The 18828-nt window shown below is 43.5% G+C and overlaps 1 protein-coding gene across 2 annotated transcripts in view; it reads left to right on the top strand.

The window, feature by feature from the left end:
• Positions 1 to 18828, top strand: part of TSC1 (TSC complex subunit 1) — a 122105-nt gene that overhangs the window by 25684 nt on the left and 77593 nt on the right. For both annotated transcript variants that reach the window (XM_073600546.1, XM_073600547.1), the window contains exons 4-9: positions 3148 to 3300; positions 6934 to 7078; positions 8060 to 8214; positions 8536 to 8609; positions 12897 to 13063; positions 13430 to 13527. In XM_073600546.1, the coding sequence (XP_073456647.1) occupies positions 3148 to 3300; positions 6934 to 7078; positions 8060 to 8214; positions 8536 to 8609; positions 12897 to 13063; positions 13430 to 13527 (792 nt within the window). The remainder of the gene's footprint in view (positions 1 to 3147; positions 3301 to 6933; positions 7079 to 8059; positions 8215 to 8535; positions 8610 to 12896; positions 13064 to 13429; positions 13528 to 18828) is intronic.

Genomic DNA, 18828 nt, shown 5'->3' with positions numbered 1-18828 from the left:
CAGTCTGAGATGCTAGCAACTCTCCAGCCCTTCAGGTCTACAGTTAGGAATCGGCAGGTAGAAGTCCCTTCCTGTAGGGAAAGCTCCCCCTCTCAGGAGGGAACCTCAGCAAATACAGGGGGGTCCCAAGAACCGGCTTCCGGTTGTTCGGATGAGGAGGAGGCAGAAGCCTCGGAGCGAAGCTCCCTGGAGGATGGAGAAGACTCGGACCAGGATAGTCGGAGGCTAGACCTGGGGGCCATCTCGTCTCAGCCAAAGATATGGATGGTCTCCTCAAGGCAATCTATTTATCTGAGGATATCCAGATGCCATCCATCCAGGTTTCGGCCCAAGATAAAGTTTATATGGGACTGAGCGGACCTCAAACTAAGTCCTTTCCAGTACACCAAGCTCTCAAGGATATAATCCTGAGAGAATGGAAGGAACCTAAGTGTAAAGTATTAAAACTTAAGACCTGGAAGCGTAGATGCCCCTTTAAAAATGAGGAGGAAAAATTCCTTAAAGTACCACGCTTGGACGCCTCTCTAGCTCAGGTATCCAAACCTTCAGACCTCTCCTTCCAAGATTCCGGCAACTTGTGGGACCAGATGGATAGGAGGTTAGCGTCCCAGGCCCTGTGTAACAGGGTTTCTAATGCTGCAGCTATGGTTCCAGCATTGGCCTCCGCCTGTGTTGCCAGAAAAGCGGATGCATGGGTCAGCAGGTTGACGGACCATGTATCGTGTTGAATTCTCTGGAGGTTATTGGTAAGGCGGTAGCCTATCTAGCAGACGCCGCGGTGGAAACTGTTAGAACAACTGCCAAGTTGGCGGCTCTTCTAAATTCCGCCAGGAGAGCCCTTTGGGTAAAAACGTGGAATGGGGATTTTACCTCTAAGTCATGTCTCTGTCGTATATCTTTTGAGGGCTCGTTGCTCTTTGGGCCTAGAACAGGTCCTATCCCGATCGACAGAGAAGGGCAAGAAATTCCCGACTAAACCCAAGAGGGATAAAGGGAAGAAGTTTTTTTTCGAGGGCACCCCTTCAAAAGTCCGGTTTAAGGGTAAGAAGGAGCCGAGGAGAAAGTGGGGGTTTGGAAAGGGCAAGGAAAAAGGCGGAATCCTTTTTTCCGGACCTTCCAACAAGGAAGCCAAATGACTCCAACCTAAAGGTTGGTGGGAGGCTCTCGTGGTTTCTTCCCTAATGGGAAGGGATCACACAGAGCCCTTTTATTCTAAAGGTCATAAGGGAGGGTTACAGCTTGGAATTCCTGTCCACCCCCCTCCGAATTTTACACTTGCCTATCTCACCAAAGATCCACAGAAGGCAGTGGGCCTTTTGGAGAGTGTCCAGGAGTTAGCACAACAGGAGGTCATCGTCCCTGTTCCCGTAGGTCAGATCGGCCAGGGGTTTTATTCCCACATCTTTTGTGGTTCTGAAACCCTCGGGCAAATTCTGACTGATCATAAACTTACGGAAGCTAAACAGACACTTGCTATACAAGACGTTTCGTATCTACACGGTCAGAAGACTCCTCCTAAGGGGGTGTTTTCATGATCACGTTAGACTTAAAAGATGCTTATCTGCATGTTCCCATTGCCCTGAAACATCAAAAGTTCCTGCGATTCACAGTTCAGACAGGGCAGGGTGTCCAACACTAGCAGTTCAAGGCGCTCCCTTTCGGCCTAACGGCCAGTCCGAGAATCTTCACAAAAGTTCTTGCCAAGGTGCTGTCTTTTCTACACCTCCAGGGGGTAGCCTTGATCCCATAATTGGATGACATGCTAATCTACAGTCCGACCCTAGAACAGCTTCGGTCAGACTGAGACAAAGTGCTGTCTGCTCTAGAAACTCTAGGTTGGATGGTCAGTTGGGAGAAGTCCTCCCTGTATCCCTCACAGTCCAAGGTGTACCTAGGTTACTTGGTAAACTCTCTGGCCCAAAGAGTTTTTCTTCCCCAAGAAAAGATCACAAAGGTGCGGAGGGCTATGTCTGCTCTCCACACAGCCGAGGGGGCCTCTCTGAGGACCATTATGAAAGTGCTGGGCCTCATGACATCATGCATTCCAAAAAAAAAAAAGAAAACCATTTATCTTTTTCCTTCCACTTCACAATTATGTGCCGCTTTGTGTTGGTCCATAACATAAAATCCCAATAAAATACATTTGTTTTTGGTTGTAACATGACAAAGTATAGAAAATTTCAAGGGGGTATGAATACTTTTTCAAGGCACTGTAGTTGAAGGTAAATCTTAAGGAAATTGAACAAGAACATTGTACCATGTATAAACAGCCTAATGTGTGTTTTTTTGCATTCAAGTTTTTTTAGTTTTAGATCAGCACAAAGGAGGGTGCTTACATTGAATGAGGAGTGTCCCTTAGCTGGTGGCTGCTCTGTTTAGTGGAATGTTTATGCCTCTGGCCCTCTACCCTCACAGTTGTGATCTTCTGTTACTGCGAGGATTAATATGAGCCTCTGGACCTGTCACATGCACTCATCAAAAGTTCCAACTGTGCCCACCCTTCCTGCCCACGTGCTTAGTTCATAAATTTGTGCAAATCATTTTTCTCAATGAAAAGGGTCCTATGAATAGAGAAGGCAGACCTTTCTTTCATCCAGCACTCCTCCATTCATAGAGCTCCTTTTCATTATGGGAAGCGATCGTACACTTAAACTGTATGCTGTTGCTAAACTCAAGCTTTAAGCTATTTCCAAGCTGGTATTTTTATATGAAAGTAATTTCCTTTTTAAAGTTATAACTTTAATTTCAGTAATCGTTTTGGAGAGTGGGCAAAAATGTCTGTCGGGTATTGCTGCTTGAATCCCCCATTTTTTTTTTTAAAGGTTTTCTCTCTCACTACTTGTGTTGTCATTGGGACTGGATGTGAGGGATGATCTTCCCGAAGGGAGCATAGGCAGTAATGAATGATGGAGGCTGTAACCTTTTTTAGCCAAACCCCCAAAAAAGTGTTCTTTCAGGGTTGTTTGTGGTTTTTTTTTTTTTTTTTTTTTTTTTTATGGCAGGTTGGCCTCTATTTTACTCAAAATGTGATGGAAACCTTGTTTTTGTGATTCATTCATTAGGCCTAGTAAGGATACTCTTTCTACAGTTGTAGTACTTCAACTTCGTAAACTTTGAATTGCTAATAACTGTTCTATTCTGTAACAGCACCTTTTGGACAAGATAAATGAGTATTTAGGAAAAGCTGCTACCCGCTTATCAACTCTGACACTGTTAGGCCACGTTATTCGTCGCCAGCCATCTTGGAAGCACAAGTTGTCACAAGCACCCGTCCTGCAGTCCTTACTGAAGTGTCTTAAGGTACTTTTAATCTACCATTCTTCACTTTCCCATGCCTAACTTTTACATCTATAGTGCGTAGTCGGGAGCTTAAAGTACAGTAAAACCTTGGATTGCAAGCATAATTAGTTCCAAAAACATGCTTGTAATCCAAAGCACTTGTATTATCAAAGCGAATTTCCCCATAAGCAATAATGGAAACTCAGATGATTCATTCCACAACCATTTATTCATAGGTCCCTCAGTTTATAGTCCATATAAAAATTATAGCCATGTATAGGTTGTGTAACTATATAAAATGGCAGCCTCCACGGGGATTAGAAGCAAAATCCAGCAGGAGCTACAGAGTATAAAAGAGAAAAGAGATGCCTCTAAGTGCAGCAATATGGTTACTTTTAATGAAGTTACAACATTTAGTAAGTTACTTGGTTGATTAAAACAGGCACATGTAAGTATGCAAGCATCCGGGGTAAAGCTGTCCACATAGAACGTCTTCTGCACTGCCAGCTCTTACCGCTGTCAGTCTGCAATCCTGACCGGGAAAACTATCCTGCAGTAGAGCGATTTGAAAGTGAGGCTTGAAGCGCCCATAGAGCACAGCGTGGAAGGCATGGTGGTGCGGAGGACAGTTTACGGACAGCTTTACCCCGGATGCCTGCATACTTAGATGTGCCTGTTTTAATCAACCATGTGACTTGCTAAATGTTGTACCTTCATTAAATGTAACCATAGTGCTGTTTTATACTCAGTTGTGACATGACGCTACTTGTATATCAAGACATCGCTTTGTATATCAAGTCAAAATGTATTTAAAAATGTTGCTTGTCTTGCAAATCGCTCTCAAACTAAGGTTTTACTGTATATCTAAAGGGCTTTTTTGGCCATCTCTGTCTCATTAAGGAGATTTTCCTTCACTTCCTGTCCTGTAGACTTCATAGGAAGCAAAAGGATATCTTTCCAATGCAGGGGAAATTCTGTTTTAGACAGTTGTTACTGCAACAAGAGCCCCCATTTGAAAGATTTCCTTCTATTTATGTTCTGGTGGCTGCCCAACATTTTGGATATACTCACTTTTATTCCTAGGGACACTGGTGATCAGGAGAATCAGGGAGAGCAAATCTCCATAACAGGAACACAGACAGCAATAGAAACCGGACAGTGGTTCTTCTAACCCCTTGCCACTCTGTCAAAAAGCAATCGTAACAAATTGCAGAGAAGTGTCTTGAAATACTGTATGTCAGTTCTTGCAGACAAATGTGTTTTGATAGCTGCTAAAATATAGGAGTTTCTTTCTATCTTTTGCGCGTGTGTGTATATATAATTCCTTCCTTCCTTCCTTCCTTCCTTCCTTCCTTCCTTCCTTCCTTCCTTCCTTCCTTCCTTCCTTCCTTCCTTCCTTCCTTCCTTCCTTCCTTCCTTCCTTCCTTCCTTCCTTCCTTCCTTCCTTCCTTCCTTCCTTCCTCCTCCCTCCCTCCCTCCCTCCCTCCCTCCCTCCCTCCCATGTGCCTTGGTTATAGAACAGGTTGTGAATCAGTTCTTCTTTGGGGATGATACTAATGTGTTGCATCCTATGGTCTTTTTTCCATTAAATCATTATAGAAATCCCATGTAATGTGCCCCTTTTTGCGGTTTTAAAAATTACAATATACCTGCTCCCTGTTTAAAAAAAAAAATGACACTTCCTGGAGTGTCAGTCTGCTGTGTCCCCTTGGTGTGCTTAGTTCTTGCTGCTGACTCCGTAGTGACTTGGTGGTCAGCGGACTGAAACAGTGAGTGTAGTGGTAAGCTCTTTTTTTTGCCTTATTAGTTCTGTGTTCCAATTTGGAACACATCTGCTTAACTTTTCTCTGTATTTAAGTGGGTTTCTGATCATAGCATGCTGGTACGTTTTTGGCTTCTACCTAAGACTGAAAATAGTGTTGGCCTCATAAGGACAGATTCTGAGCCCCTACATGAAGTAATGTGAATATACACTGAGCAAAATTATAAACGCAACACTTTTTTGTGTTTAATCCTATTTATCAGGAGCTCAATGCAAAGATCTACGACTTTTTCTATGTACACAAAAGGTCTATTTCTCTCAAAGATTCACAAATCTGTCTAAATCTGTGTTCGTGAACACTTCTCCTTTGCTAAGATAATCCATATACCTCACAGGTGTGGCATATCCAAGATGCTGATTAGACAGCATGATTATTGCACAGGTGTGCCTTAGGCATGCCACTCTAAAATGTGCAGTTGTATCACACAGCACAATACCACAGATGTTACAAGTTTTGAGGGAGCGTGCAAGTGGCATGCTGACTGCAGGAATGTCCACCAGAGCTGTTGCCCTTGAATTGAATGTTAATTTCTCTACCATAAGCGTTTCAGAGAATTTGGCAGTACATCCAACTGGCCTCACAACTGCAGACCACGTGTAACCACACCAGCCCAGGACCTCCACATCCAGCATCTTCACCTCCAAGATCATCTGAGAGCAGCCACCCGGACAGCTGCTGCAACAATCTGTTTGCATAACCAAAGAATTTCTGCACAAACTGTCAAACCGTCTCAGGGAAGCTCATCTGCATGCTGGTCATCCTCCATTGGGGTCGCAACCGACTTGAGTGTGCAAATGCTCACATTCAATGGGGTCTGGCACTTTTTGGAGTGTGTTCTCTTCATGGATGACTCCCGGTTTTCACTGTACAGGGCAGATGGCAGACAGCGTGTTTGGCCTAGTGTGGGTGAGCGGTTTGATGCCCATGTTGTGGATGGAGTGGCCCGTGGTGGCGGTGGGGTTATGGTATTGGCAGGCATATGCTATGGACAACGAACACAGGTGCATTTTATTGATGGCATTTTGAATGCACAGATACCGTGACGAGATCCTGAGGCCCATTGTTGTTCCAATCATCCACGACCATCACCTCATGTTGCAGCACGATAATGCACGGCCCCATGTTGCAAGGATCTGTACACAATTCTTGGAAGCTGAAACCATCCTAGTTCTTGCATGACCAGCATACTCACCGGACATGTCACCTATTGAGCATGTTTGGGATGCTCTGGATCGGCATATAGGACAGCGTGTTCCAGTTCCTGCCAACATCCAGCAACTTCGCACAGCCATTGAAGAATGGATCATCATTCCACAGGCCGCAATCAACAACCTAAACAACTCTATGCAAAGGAGATTTGCCTTTTATTGTGGCCAGCCTAAGGCACACCTGTGCAATAATCATGCTGTCTAATCAGCATCTTGATATCCACACCTGTGAGGTGTATTATCTCATCAAAGGAGAAGAGCTCACGAACACAGATAATACAGATTTGTGAACAATATTTGAGAGAAATGGGCCTTTTGTGTACATAGAAAAAGTCGTAGATCTTTGCTTTCAGCTCATGATAAATAGGGGCAAGCACAAGTGTTGCGCCTTTATAGAGATAGAGATAAATTTTTTTTTTTTTTTTTTTTTTTTTTTTTTTGCACAGTGTATCTTTTTTTTAGTTTTTTGAATTTATATAATGTATATGAAATTAAAAACCAGTAAGCAGCATGTGATATATGAAAAATGACTGTCCCCTTTTAAATATTATAGTAATAACTTGTATGCGTTTTCTGAAAATATGCCCAAGTTTGCTTTTTAAGCAGCTTGTGTTTCTTTACAGACAGACACAGATGTTGTGGTTCTCACCACCGGAGTCCTAGTGTTAATCACTGTGCTGCCAATGATTCCGCAGTCGGGGAAACAGTATCTGCACGAGTTCTTTGACATTTTTGGCCGCCTGTCAGGCTGGTGCTTGAAAAACCCAGGTAAGTCTGAGAGGCTTTTTTCTTGTACTGGAGCCTTGTATGTGGTGACAGCTATATTAGAATAAAGTAATCATCTACTCCTGTTATATGTGCAGTGGGTTTAGTGATGTAGACCTTTGTAAAGGCTTCTCTGCTAAACAGGTTTGTGGAATATTCTTGTTTATGGCGCCAGATGGCGCAGAGGGAGTTACCCCAGTCTACATGGACATTGTCTCTGAAAAACTAGGTCGTGTTCTGTTCCAGCTGACTTCAGTTGAAATTGTGATCACTTGTGTTTTGTATTCTTTGTCCTGTTGCCTTTTGTAACTGCATGTTTCGAAGAGGATCGAGTTTATAGAGATGTAGATTTTTAACGGGGTTCTATAGAATAGCTTAACTTCCACCCAAAAGCCTAGATCCATCATAGCCAGGCTTCTGTAATAAATTAGCTATTATTCTCACCGCTTTGGCAGCCCCTTTCTCATGCCTTCCCTCGGTTCAGTGCAGCAACCTCTGTTACCAGTCTTTACCAATTCCAGGAGTGTCAGATGCCTGTGTCCTGCACACTGTGGATCCAACATTCAACATGCCCCAAAAATGTGATATGCTGGAGGCTGCTGTGATGTGACTGATCAAAGGTCTGAGACACCGGATACCCTAGAGTTGAGTCTACTGAGTTTTTGCTCTAGGTCGCTGTGTGGGGGTTTTTTTTTTTTCTTCTACTCTTGCTACCTTGCACTGACCTATTGTATAAGCCTGTATTGGGTTACCATTTGAGAAGTAGTACTATATCCTTAAAAACATTCACACCGATGCTGAAAACATTTATTACATCCGAGTTGTACATTTGAAAGGTGTTTCCATTAAAGCTGTGTATGCTTTTTTTTTTTTTTTTTTTTTTTTTTTTTTCTTCTAAAGGCCCTTGATACTGGTACAAAATGTTCAGTTTATTAACGTGTGAAGCCACTATGATGCGCATGTGTGCTTTCTGTTTTATGGCAGGTCATGTAGCAGAGACCTGTCTTGTCCATCTTCATGCCAGTGTGTACGCCCTCTTTCATCGCCTCTACGGGATGTATCCATGCAACTTTGTGTCCTTCCTAAGATCTCATTACAGCATGAAGGAAAATCTGGAGACATTTGAGGAAATAGTTAAGGTAAAAGGATTTTTGGGAAAAGCTGTATGTCTCTTAAGAACCAGCACCAAGGTTCAAATAGTTCCATTGTCCATAGCAACCACTCACATTCTGCTTTCAAAAGGTTAATGACTGTGATGTAATTGCCAAATTTTAAGAGAATTTATGGGACAATCATTTAGGTTTGCTAATTTGCTGGATCTGGGAAATCTGGTGGGAAAATCTGTTTGCGACACCAAGATAATAGCTGGCATATCGCCCAACTTCAGCTGTAAATTTACTTTCAAATTCAGGCTTTAGAGATCTCCATAAAATTAAATAATGTGTTTCGTTTTTTTCCAGCCAATGATGGAGCATGTGAGAATTCATCCTGAACTGGTTACTGGTTCTAAAGACCATGAATTGGACCCTGGCAGGTATTCTTTATAACTCTTTATAATTTTATAATGTAGATGTTTTTCATATTGTTCAAACAGTGGACAGCCAATCTAAAAAGTGTGTGCATTGCCTTAAAGTAAAATTCCAGGTTTACATCACTTTAAAGTGGTATTAAATCCCAACCACGACACTACCTGCCTGGAGTTTGCATGTTCTCCCTGTGCCTACGTGGGTTTCCTCCGCGTACTCCGGTTTCCTCCCACACTCCAAAGACATGCTGGTAGGTTAATTGGATCCTGTCTAAATTGTCCCTAGTATGTATGAATGTGAGTTAGGGACCTTAGATTGTAAGCTCTTTGAGGGTAGGGACTGATGTGAATGTACAATGTATATGTAAAGCGCTGAGTAAATTGACGGCGCTATATAAGTACCTGAAATAAATAATATTAAGCTAAAAACCAGAAGTGTAATATTTCAGCCAATGTGGTGGCTCCATTAGTTTTATTTTAGGTTTTTTTTTTTGTTTTTGTTTTTTTTTTTTTTTCTTCTGTTTTTCACCTGGTGCCCTGGCCAGTAATACGCCTCCTGCATTAGAGTGCCCCCACTCTGGATGAAGGAGTACAGGGGACACCTTTTGGACAGCAGCATTGCCCATACGTGGGGAGGGGAGTGCTGCATGAACTACCAAATTTAAACACACTTAACAAATTGAAGCCAAAGTTAAGTTAATACTTTATAACCCGTTAGGGCAAACAGTTTTCTTTCCTTTTTTGGGATAAAGGTTTTACATAAATAAAAGCTCATCATTTTAAGCACCTTGTCGTTATTGAATGGTTTGTCTCTTCCCTTCAAATCGATACATTTGGAACAGAGCTCATTCTTAACCCCCCTGGCGGTATTCCCGAGTCTGGCTCGGGGTGGATTTTCAATACCAAAAGCGGTATCCCCGAGCCAGACTGTGGATCGCATCCCAGGATCCAGGAAGAGTTTACTTACCTTGTCCCCTGGATCCTGCGATGTCTCTCCGCTATGATCAGCGAGCCGCCGTGTCTCGCTCGATTCACAGTGCCGAGCTCCGTTCCCTGCGAGCGTTGCGACGCACGGGGACGGAGTTCGGCGGTAAATTCAAAAAGTGAAACACATACAGTATACTGTAATCTTATAGATTACAGTACTGTATCAAATAATTACACATCCCCTTTGTCCCCTAGTGGTCTGTCCAGTGTGCTGCATGCAGTTTTATATTATAAATACTCATCTTTCTGCCTGGATACTTCAGATTGTCCATAGCAACCAAAACTGTCCCTTTACATCAAAAGTGGCTTTAGAGCAGCTAGAAAACAGCGATAATAAATTAGAATCACTTGCAGAATGGAGTGATAGTGATTTGTGGGAAAATCCATCATCAAACACTGAAAGTAACGAAAGCGACAATTCTGCAACTGAGCAAATTTCAGTGTTTTTGATTTGATTACAATATTGAATAATTTTTATTATTTGTTATTATTATATTATAATTTATTTCGTTTTTCAAACTTTATCATACCCGGGATGTCTACTAGACTCTTGTTTGGACAGATTTAAGTGAGTTATTCCTAAGAATTACAGGCCCACGATATAAAATGCCAAATTTCTGTGCAAAATAATTGTACCGCTTTCAGCACCTAAAATCTGAAATAATCATACCGCCAGGGAGGTTAATAACAGGCTTACTAGTTAGATCACCAAATGAAAATAGAAGAAAGCAAGCCTGAAAGAAAATTTATTGCAGCCATCTCCTCTAAGAATTGGTTAGCTGCAATATAATGTTTGCTATTGGGTTTATTTTTTTTTTTTGGGCCAAGTTTGCCCAAACAAATTATTTCCTTGCCAGAACAGTCTTGCTGCTGTAATAGACAATAGTAACATTACCTACAGTAAGTGGGTGTTGTGTGCGCTGGCAGCAATATGAGACACTTCCTCTGCTGCCTGGCATAGATTGAATCAGTGTTGGTGAATCCCTGCCATTCAGGCGAAGCTTTGTATTAATCATTGAATACAAGGTTCCCTCTGGCTACTTTCACACGCGGGCACCGGCGGTAAAACTGTGCGCTTTACTGTCATTTTAGCGGCACTATTCGACCGCTACTGGGGCGGTTTTAACCCCCCCTGCTAGCGGCCGAGAAAGGGTTAAAAAAAGGGTTTGGTGGTGCTGCCTCATTGTTTCCAATGGGCAGGGGCGCTTTAGGAGCGGTGTATACCCCGCCCCTATAGCCCTGCAAAGATGCGGCTTGCAGGACTTTTTTGACCGTCCTGCAAGCGCACCGCTCCAGTGTGAAAGCACTTGGGCTTTCACACTGGAGAGACAGGAGAGGCTCTTTACAGGCGCTATGCAGGGGCGCTATTTTTAGTGCTGTGTAGCCCCTGTAAAGTGCCTCAGTGTGAAAGTAGCCTAATGGATTGATTCTGCTCTGTGGAAGGCTCTGCCTATTGGGGACCAGATGCACATCTGCAATTAGTTTTTTAAGAGAATATTCTAGTCCCAAGGAGGTGGAAGGATTTCTTGAGTATTTTTAAAGTTGTACTCATCTAATCAACAGAAACCTCAATTGGCAAGTTTTCAACAAACTAAGGTTATTAGCAGGTGTGGAAATAAAAAAAAAAAAAAAAAAAGAAAATTATCTAAGGAACTAAATCAGAACCCAATCTACTTGTCCTGATAGAGGGATTGAAGTGTTGATGTGTCTTGGTTTTTTTTTTTTTTTTTTTTAAAGCAGATGTGCTTTTAAAAAGGAAAGGGGCTTTAGGCTACTTCAACTTTTTTTTTTTTTTTTTAATATTACTCCGTTTATCTCCTCACCTCCCTCCCTGCCTGTTTGCAGCACCACACTCGGGGACTAGCAGAGAGATCTTGCAGTGGGATGAGCACAGATTGGGTGCTTGTCGGGAATGGGGAGTGTGTCTGGCTCTAATAATGCTCAGCAGAAGTGCATCTGCTGTGTGAGTAAATGAGGTGCTGGGCCCAATGGGGGGGGGGGTTGCCGCAATTGTGTGATCTACTATAGGGCAAAGTGGAGCTTGTGAAGGGTGTGCCCTTTGTCAAGTCATCCCAAAATGTGTTGGGACACCAGCAACCATCTCTGCGCTCCCTTCCCTGGCTTGTGTTCCATCTACACTTCCATGTACCAAGCCTCATTTTGGATCAGTGTTGGATTCTGCTCATCACAGATGAGGAGCTCAGCTTGATCACCACTGCCGTTTCAGTGGTGTTCACGCCGACTAGCAATTTCAACCGTCTGAGAAGGTTTTTTGCGGTTGTGTGTGGTGTGTGTGTTTTTTTTTAAATTTTTTTTATTTTATTGATCACATCGTTGTTTTAATAAACCTCCGTTTGCTTTTACTACATTGGCACCATCAGGGACTGTTTTTTAAGTGTTTTTAAATCGATCATCTGCTTTCTTCCTAAAGGAGTTTCCATTCAGTGCTTCTGTTTGTGCCTGGTGTGTTGTTTTTTTTTTTTTTTTTTTTTTTTTTTTTTTTCTGGGTGTTTGTTTAATTTCCAACCACCGCTCCTGGCGCGGCTTTGGCATTGGGTTAGTGTGAACCGAGCCCTAAGGAACTACTTGTCTGTAACAGGGCTAAACATTTTAATTAAAAAAAAAAAAACCTGCCCGGTGCCCAGAACTGCATGTCGCAGGTGTCGGGCAATATGATTTGTGCATCCCTGCTTAAGGATAAAATATACTAACACTTCATAATGCATTTATATATTTTATGAAGAGTATAGACAGCACATTCCCACATTAGGTCATTGTGGTACCTGTCAGGCTGTCACACTGAGACATCCACCTCTGCTTAGGGTTCCTGCACCTGCCCACATTAATGCTAACCTTGGATTGTTTTTTAGCTACATTTTCCAAGGTGGGTGTGAATTTTTTTACTATGCAGGGAAAAAAAAAATATTACCTGGGCCTGTCCTTCAGTCCCTGTATTTTTAGTTTACCTGTACTTTAATAACTTACCCCTGGGATAAACTACTGATGCATGCTCTTAGGATTGCATTTAGATTTTGTATTTTTTTAGCAGTGCAATGCCTTGTGCATTGCCAGTTTATGGTACAGTGTGTGTGGACATCTAATTGTAGACCACGTGTTGTCACCTGTTGCTAGTGACAGATGTCTGTGTACACTGATTTCCAATTTTAATAACCTTGTGTTCAATAGCACCCACGTAAACTGCTTTTCCATTTTTGTGCTGCTGTATTTTTTTTTTTTTTTTTGAGCCTTTTTAGTTGTATATTGGATCATAGTACCTCTTCCTGACTGCTACTGCTATGCTTGTCTTAGATGGAGGAGGTTGGAAACTCATGACATTGTTGTTGAATGTGCCAAAATCTCTCTGGACCCCAATGAAGCCTCCTATGAAGAAGGATATTCTCCCCTTTCAACTCGCCTTCGGCAAAGGCAGCAGGGAATGGCATCCAGTCCCTATCCTGATATCGGCAGCGGCTCTGGTATGTAAAAGGCAGTACATAACGTTTATCGTGTGCGTTAATGGTGTTATGTGACCCTTTCTCTGAAAAATAATACGTGATGATAAAGGTTGCGTTTTTGTTAAATTATGACGTCAAGACCAACTCTACCTTTTTTCCACTATAAACTTTTATGGCTGGTTGGTGTATGTTGCAGTTGGGACACTTGATACATGCTTCCTTTTTTAAGTTTGTGACTTTGTTGGTAAATCAAGAGTATGGATGGAAGCCCCAGACCTTGCAAATTTTTTTTTTTTTTGTAAGTTAAAAGTGGTTATATGTGTTAAGATTACAGATTCTCTATAAGATCTATTTTTCTTTTCTAAACTGTGTATTACTGGTGTTTAGGAAGCAGCACTTCCACACCCTTTTCTACTCCCAGGCTGTGCACACAGGATCCACTTTATATTGGCACCCAAGCACTTCGTCTGCAAGCAGAAACACAGGTAAGTGAGTGCCACTTTTGTTCACCTTTTCTGGAAAGTTGTTTCAGAGGTTATTTTAGTTTAACGGTGCAGTCTCTTTCATTGGTTGCCCAACTTTGTATGAAAGGGGAGCCACTGGTACATTCGCACTCCTGTTTATCCTGCAGGCCCCTGGCTAGTGAGAACTTGGAAGTGACAAGGATTTAGTCACTTCAGGTATCTGCTGTTCACTTTCACTGACTGCTGTAGCCAATGGAGCACAATCTGCACTCGTTGGCTTCAGTGGAGTGCAGGGATGACATTAGGGGTCTAGTAGAACCTGTCAAAGTCCAAATGTTATTACATAGGGAGCTATTGGTTAAGTGGTGAAAAAGTGTAAACTAGCATACACTCCCAAAAAATGTAGTTTTAAATTTACACGTCTGTGCACTCATATATTACTGTTTGTATTTTTTACTAGGCATTTGCACTTGTTAAACAGTTGCAATAATATTGTGAGACATAACATACTCGCCGGCCACTTAATTAGGTACACCTTGCTAGTACCGGGTTGACCCCCCCCCTTTGCCTACAGAACTATCTTGAGGCTCCATGCACACTGGACGTTAAAATAACATTAGAAAAACGCCAGTAGCTTTGCAGTGAGTCTTTCAAGTGTTTTTTTTTTTTTTTTTTTTTTTTTCCCCCAATGGATCAAAAACTTTAAACGCTGGTGAGCCACGTTTTTGAGCATTTATCGACGTTTATGTGCGTTCAACGTTTTTAAGCATTTTTTTTTTTTTGTGGTCAGAAAAACAGCTCCTTAATGTGATTTTAGGGCGTTCAGACAGCCCATAAACTACACTGCTGATAAATGTCCATGTGTTCATGGACACAAAGGATAACCTAGAGGGGACTTTATGGGTTCCAAACTCCCAAAAATGGCCGTTTGAGCTTCAGTGTGCATGGAGCCTAATTCTTCGTGGTGTAAAATTTTGGTCCATATTCCACCACATCCCAAAGGTGCTCTATTGGATTGAGATCTGGTGACTGTGGAGGCCATTGGAGTACAGTGACCTCATTATGTTCAAGAAACCAGTGGTGAGATTTAAACTTTGTGACATGGTGCATTATCCTGGTGGAAGGAGCCATCAGAAGATGGGTGCATTGTAGTCATAAAGGGATGGACATGGTCAGCAGCAATACTCAGGTAGGCTGTGGTGTGTATACGATGCTTAACTGGTACTAAGGGGCCCAAAGTGTGCCAAGAAAATATCCCCCACATCATTACACCACCACCAGCCTGAACCGTTGATACAAGGCAGGATGGATCCATGCTTTCATGTTTACACCAAATTCTGACACTACCATCTGAATTTCACAGCTGAAATTGAGACTCCTCAGACCAGGCAACGTTTTTCCAATCTTCTATTGTCCAATTTTGGTGAGGCTATGTGAATTGTAGTCTGTTTCCTGTTCTTAGTTGACAGGAGTGGCACCCTTGTGGTCTTCTGCTGCTGTAGCCCATCTGCTACAAGATTCGATTTGTTGTGTGTTCAAAGATGGTAGTCTGCATACCTTGGTTGCAGCGAGTGGTTATTTGAGTTACTGTTGCCTTTTCTATCATCTCAAACCAGTCTGCCCATTCTCCTCTGACATCAGCAAGGCATTTTCCAAAACGTCTTTTAGGACAGCACCCGAGAGATCATGGCTCCTCCTCCCACAGGAAACACCTCATCAATTAAGTCTTTAATTGGAGTCCTCCACGTTGCCTTGTCAGTTTTTTGTGTTTCCTCCAGCTGGAGGAACACCTCTGGTGGGAGCCATGAGATATCAGGGCTTTCCTGGGAGACAGGTTCTCATCTGTTAGGTCTTTTTTTTGTCCTAGGAGAGTGATCCTCCCACTTGCCTCCCAGATGGACGGTCCCGTGGGCTCCCTCTCCCTCTTCCGTGCTCAGGGAGAGCCTGTACGCCTGGGAGTGCTGCTTCCATTTTTTAGCCAGATAGGCGGTCGTCCTCCCTTCCATGCTGACTGCATTTGGGAACAAGCGGTGGCGGCCGCCATGTTTTTGGTGGCAGAGGAGCACCTCAGCCACGTCCTGTAAGGAAGTAGCAGCACTTCCGGGTCGGCGCGCACGTCATTTCCGGCCACAAAGCGCAGAGGGAGAGGGCAGGGTCACCTGGTGCCTTAATTCCGGTTCCATGTCAGCGTAGCGGCGTTTTTGAATCTGGAACCGTTCGTTTCACCAAGCAGACAGCTATGGATAGCGATGCAGCGGATAAGGGAGCAAGCCAAGGCGCCAGCAAGGCTAAGGTAAGGGACTGTGTCCTCCTATTACTCTGGGCCATTTTCTCCTGTGGGGGGTTACTCACCCTCCACCCTCCCCCCCCCCATCTCCCTGGGAATATATGTTGCAATGACTAGTGTTAGTATATCTGCCCAGCAACAGGGGGAATTTTACGTGGTGGTGGTGGCTTGCTGGGCACATGGAAGTAAGATGTTATCTTCCTTAGTGCACCTGGGTGTTTTATTTGTGCTGTATAGCAGCCTTTTAAGCGTGGTTCCTTGTCTCTTTTCTGTTTGTCCAGGCCAAAGGTTCTGCCCAACCAGTCAAGAAAAGGTGCCCTGTCTGAAAAGAGAAATTAAGCGATGTTTGGAACAAAACGCTTTGTGCAGATTGCATTGCAAATCTAGTCAGAGAGGAGTCTCCATCCTTGTGTGGCAATTTGGTTACAACAATAAAGGATGAGCTCCGGGCCACCTTTTCAAGCTTTTAGGTCAAACCTAAGAGGAACCAGGTCCCTCAACGGATCCTTCAGTTCCGCAGCCATCTTCAGAACCAAGGCAGCTCTCAAATAATTTTGGGGGGTCTGATATCCCAGGACACTTCCCAAGGGTCAGTTTCCCTCGCTCCAGATGAAACAGATTCTGAGGAGGAGGAAAATGAAACAGATGCTGCTTCTAAGTACAAAATGTCACTAGAAGAGGTGGGAGGACTCCTGAAAGTAATCCATGCAAGTTTGGGGATAGAAGAGGAAAAGAAGGAACTCTCCCTGCATGACCACATGTATGCTGGTTTAGGAGATTCAAAAGGCCGTTCTTTTCCAGTCCATTCAGTTATCACCGATATGATCAAAAAAGAGTGGCTGGAACCTGAGAAAAAGCCATTCTTTTCCCGGGCTCACAAGAAAAGATTTCCATTTGAGGAAAATCCTGATTCTATATGGAACAAGGTTCCAAAATTGGACTCTGCCTTTTCTCAAAGTCTACGGACCTCGCCTTTTGAGGATATGGGCACTCTAAAGGAGCCCATGGATAAAAGGATGGACCTGCTTCTTAAAAGAACCTGGCAATCGGTGATGAACAATCTAAAACCGGCAATGGCAACAACTTGTGTTGCAAGGATTTTAGATCACTGGGTTAACCAGCTGAAGGCCCATGTTACAGCAGATTCCTCAGAACAGGAGATTCTAGACTCCTTTACAACTCTGTTGGCAGCAATATCATATATTGCGGAGTCTATCCGCATGTCAGCTAGATCAGCAGCTTTAACTAATTCTGCCAGGAGGGCCTTATGGCTGAAGACTTGGCCAGGGGATGCTGCGTCTAAAAATAGACTGTGTGGTATTCCTTTTGCAGGTGATCTGTTATTTGGTTCAGAGCTAGAGTCCATTCTTGACCGGACAGCAGATAAGTCGTTTCCGGTCAAGAAGAAACAGGTGCAAACCCGTAAACGTTTTTTTCGGCCCCAAAAAGGGCAGCATAAAAAAACGCAGGGCAAGAAGAAGCCATGGTCTTCTCAGAAACCCAAAGGTAGGAGTGGAGTGCTCTTCAATCCTCCTGCGACCTCTGGAAAATCGCAATGACTCCGTCAAGGTCAGGGGAAGACTCCAAGAGTTTCTTCCTCAGTGAAGAGCCATCACTTCAAACCAGTTTATTGTAAACATGCTCTCCCGGGGGTATGTGATAGAGTTCACAGAAGAACCTCCAAAAAGATTCTTGATGACAAACGTCCCAAGGGATCCGGTCAAGGCTTTCGCCATGAAGTCCCTAATTCAGGAACTGAAAGCCCAGAAAGTCATTGTTCCGGTCCCGACGGGAGTTCTTCCAGGGTTTCTACTCGCATGTATTCCTCGTTCAGAAACCTGCAGGAAAGTTCCGCCTCATCTTGAATCTCAAAATGCTGAACAAATCAGTAGAGTACAGAAGGTTTCGAATGGATTCAATTTTTTCAGTAAGAAACCTCCTGTATCAAGGGTGCTACATGGCATCAATAGATTTACAAGATGCCTACCTCCACATTCCTATTGCCGCCAGGTCACAGAAATATCTGAGGTTAGCACTGAAAGAAGGGAAGAAGGTGGTACATCTGCAATTCAGAGCACTCCCATTTGGTCTGTCATCATCCCCAAGGGTGTTCACGAAAATAATGGCCGAAGCTTTGGCACCTCTGCATCTAGAAGGAATCTCAGTTATTCCTTATCTGGATGATCTGCTGTTTTTTGCTCAGACCAGAGAAGGTCTTCAAGAAAACTTGCTCAGAGCTCATGTTCACCTAGAGTCCATAGGGTGGATCTTAAACCTTCAAAAATCAAGTCTGATTCCCTCACAGGAAGTGTTATTCCTGGGTTTCCGTATCAACTCTTTGGAACAAAAAATTTTTCTTCCAGAGGAAAAGCAGAGAAAGTTGGTACAAGTGGTGTCACTGCTACAGTCCACTCAAATTCTGTCCATCAGGAGGGTCATGTCAGCTTTGGGAACCTTGACCTCTTCCATTCAGTGGGCAAAGCTCCATTTCAGACCTCTGCAAAGTTTCCTGTTAAAAACCTGGAATCACCAGCAGGATTCACTAGTATAGATCCCTACATCGGTGAAAAGGAGTCTTTGGTGGTTGAAGAACCAGACAAGATATTCAGAGGGCCTGTTAACAGCCGATGCCAGTTCCTGGGGTTGGGGGGCTCATATGAACGGTCGGTGGGCCCAGGGCTCGTGGTCCACAAAAGATGCACTAAGGTCCTCAAATTGGAGGAAACTAAAGGCTATAGAGATAGCCTTACTGACCTTTGTAAAAGAAGTCCAGGGACAGCATACTCAGATCCTGTCAGACAACGCCATGGCGGTGGCCTACATAAACAGACAGGGGGGAACCAGAAGCAGACTTCTGCAAACCCTAGCAAGAATCATTCTAAGTTGGGCAGAGCTCCATACTCTATCTTTGTCCGCTGTCCACTTAAAGGGGACCCTAAACAGGGTAGCGGACTTCCTCAGCAGGGACCAGGTATTAGAAGCGGCGTGGCAATTGAATCCAGAGGTCTTCCATTGGATCGTGAACAAGTGGGGGC

Source organism: Aquarana catesbeiana, linkage group LG09 (assembly GCF_042186555.1).
Source record: "Aquarana catesbeiana isolate 2022-GZ linkage group LG09, ASM4218655v1, whole genome shotgun sequence".
NCBI classification, from domain to species: domain Eukaryota; kingdom Metazoa; phylum Chordata; class Amphibia; order Anura; family Ranidae; genus Aquarana; species Aquarana catesbeiana.
This window is presented reverse-complemented; position numbering and strand designations above follow the sequence as displayed.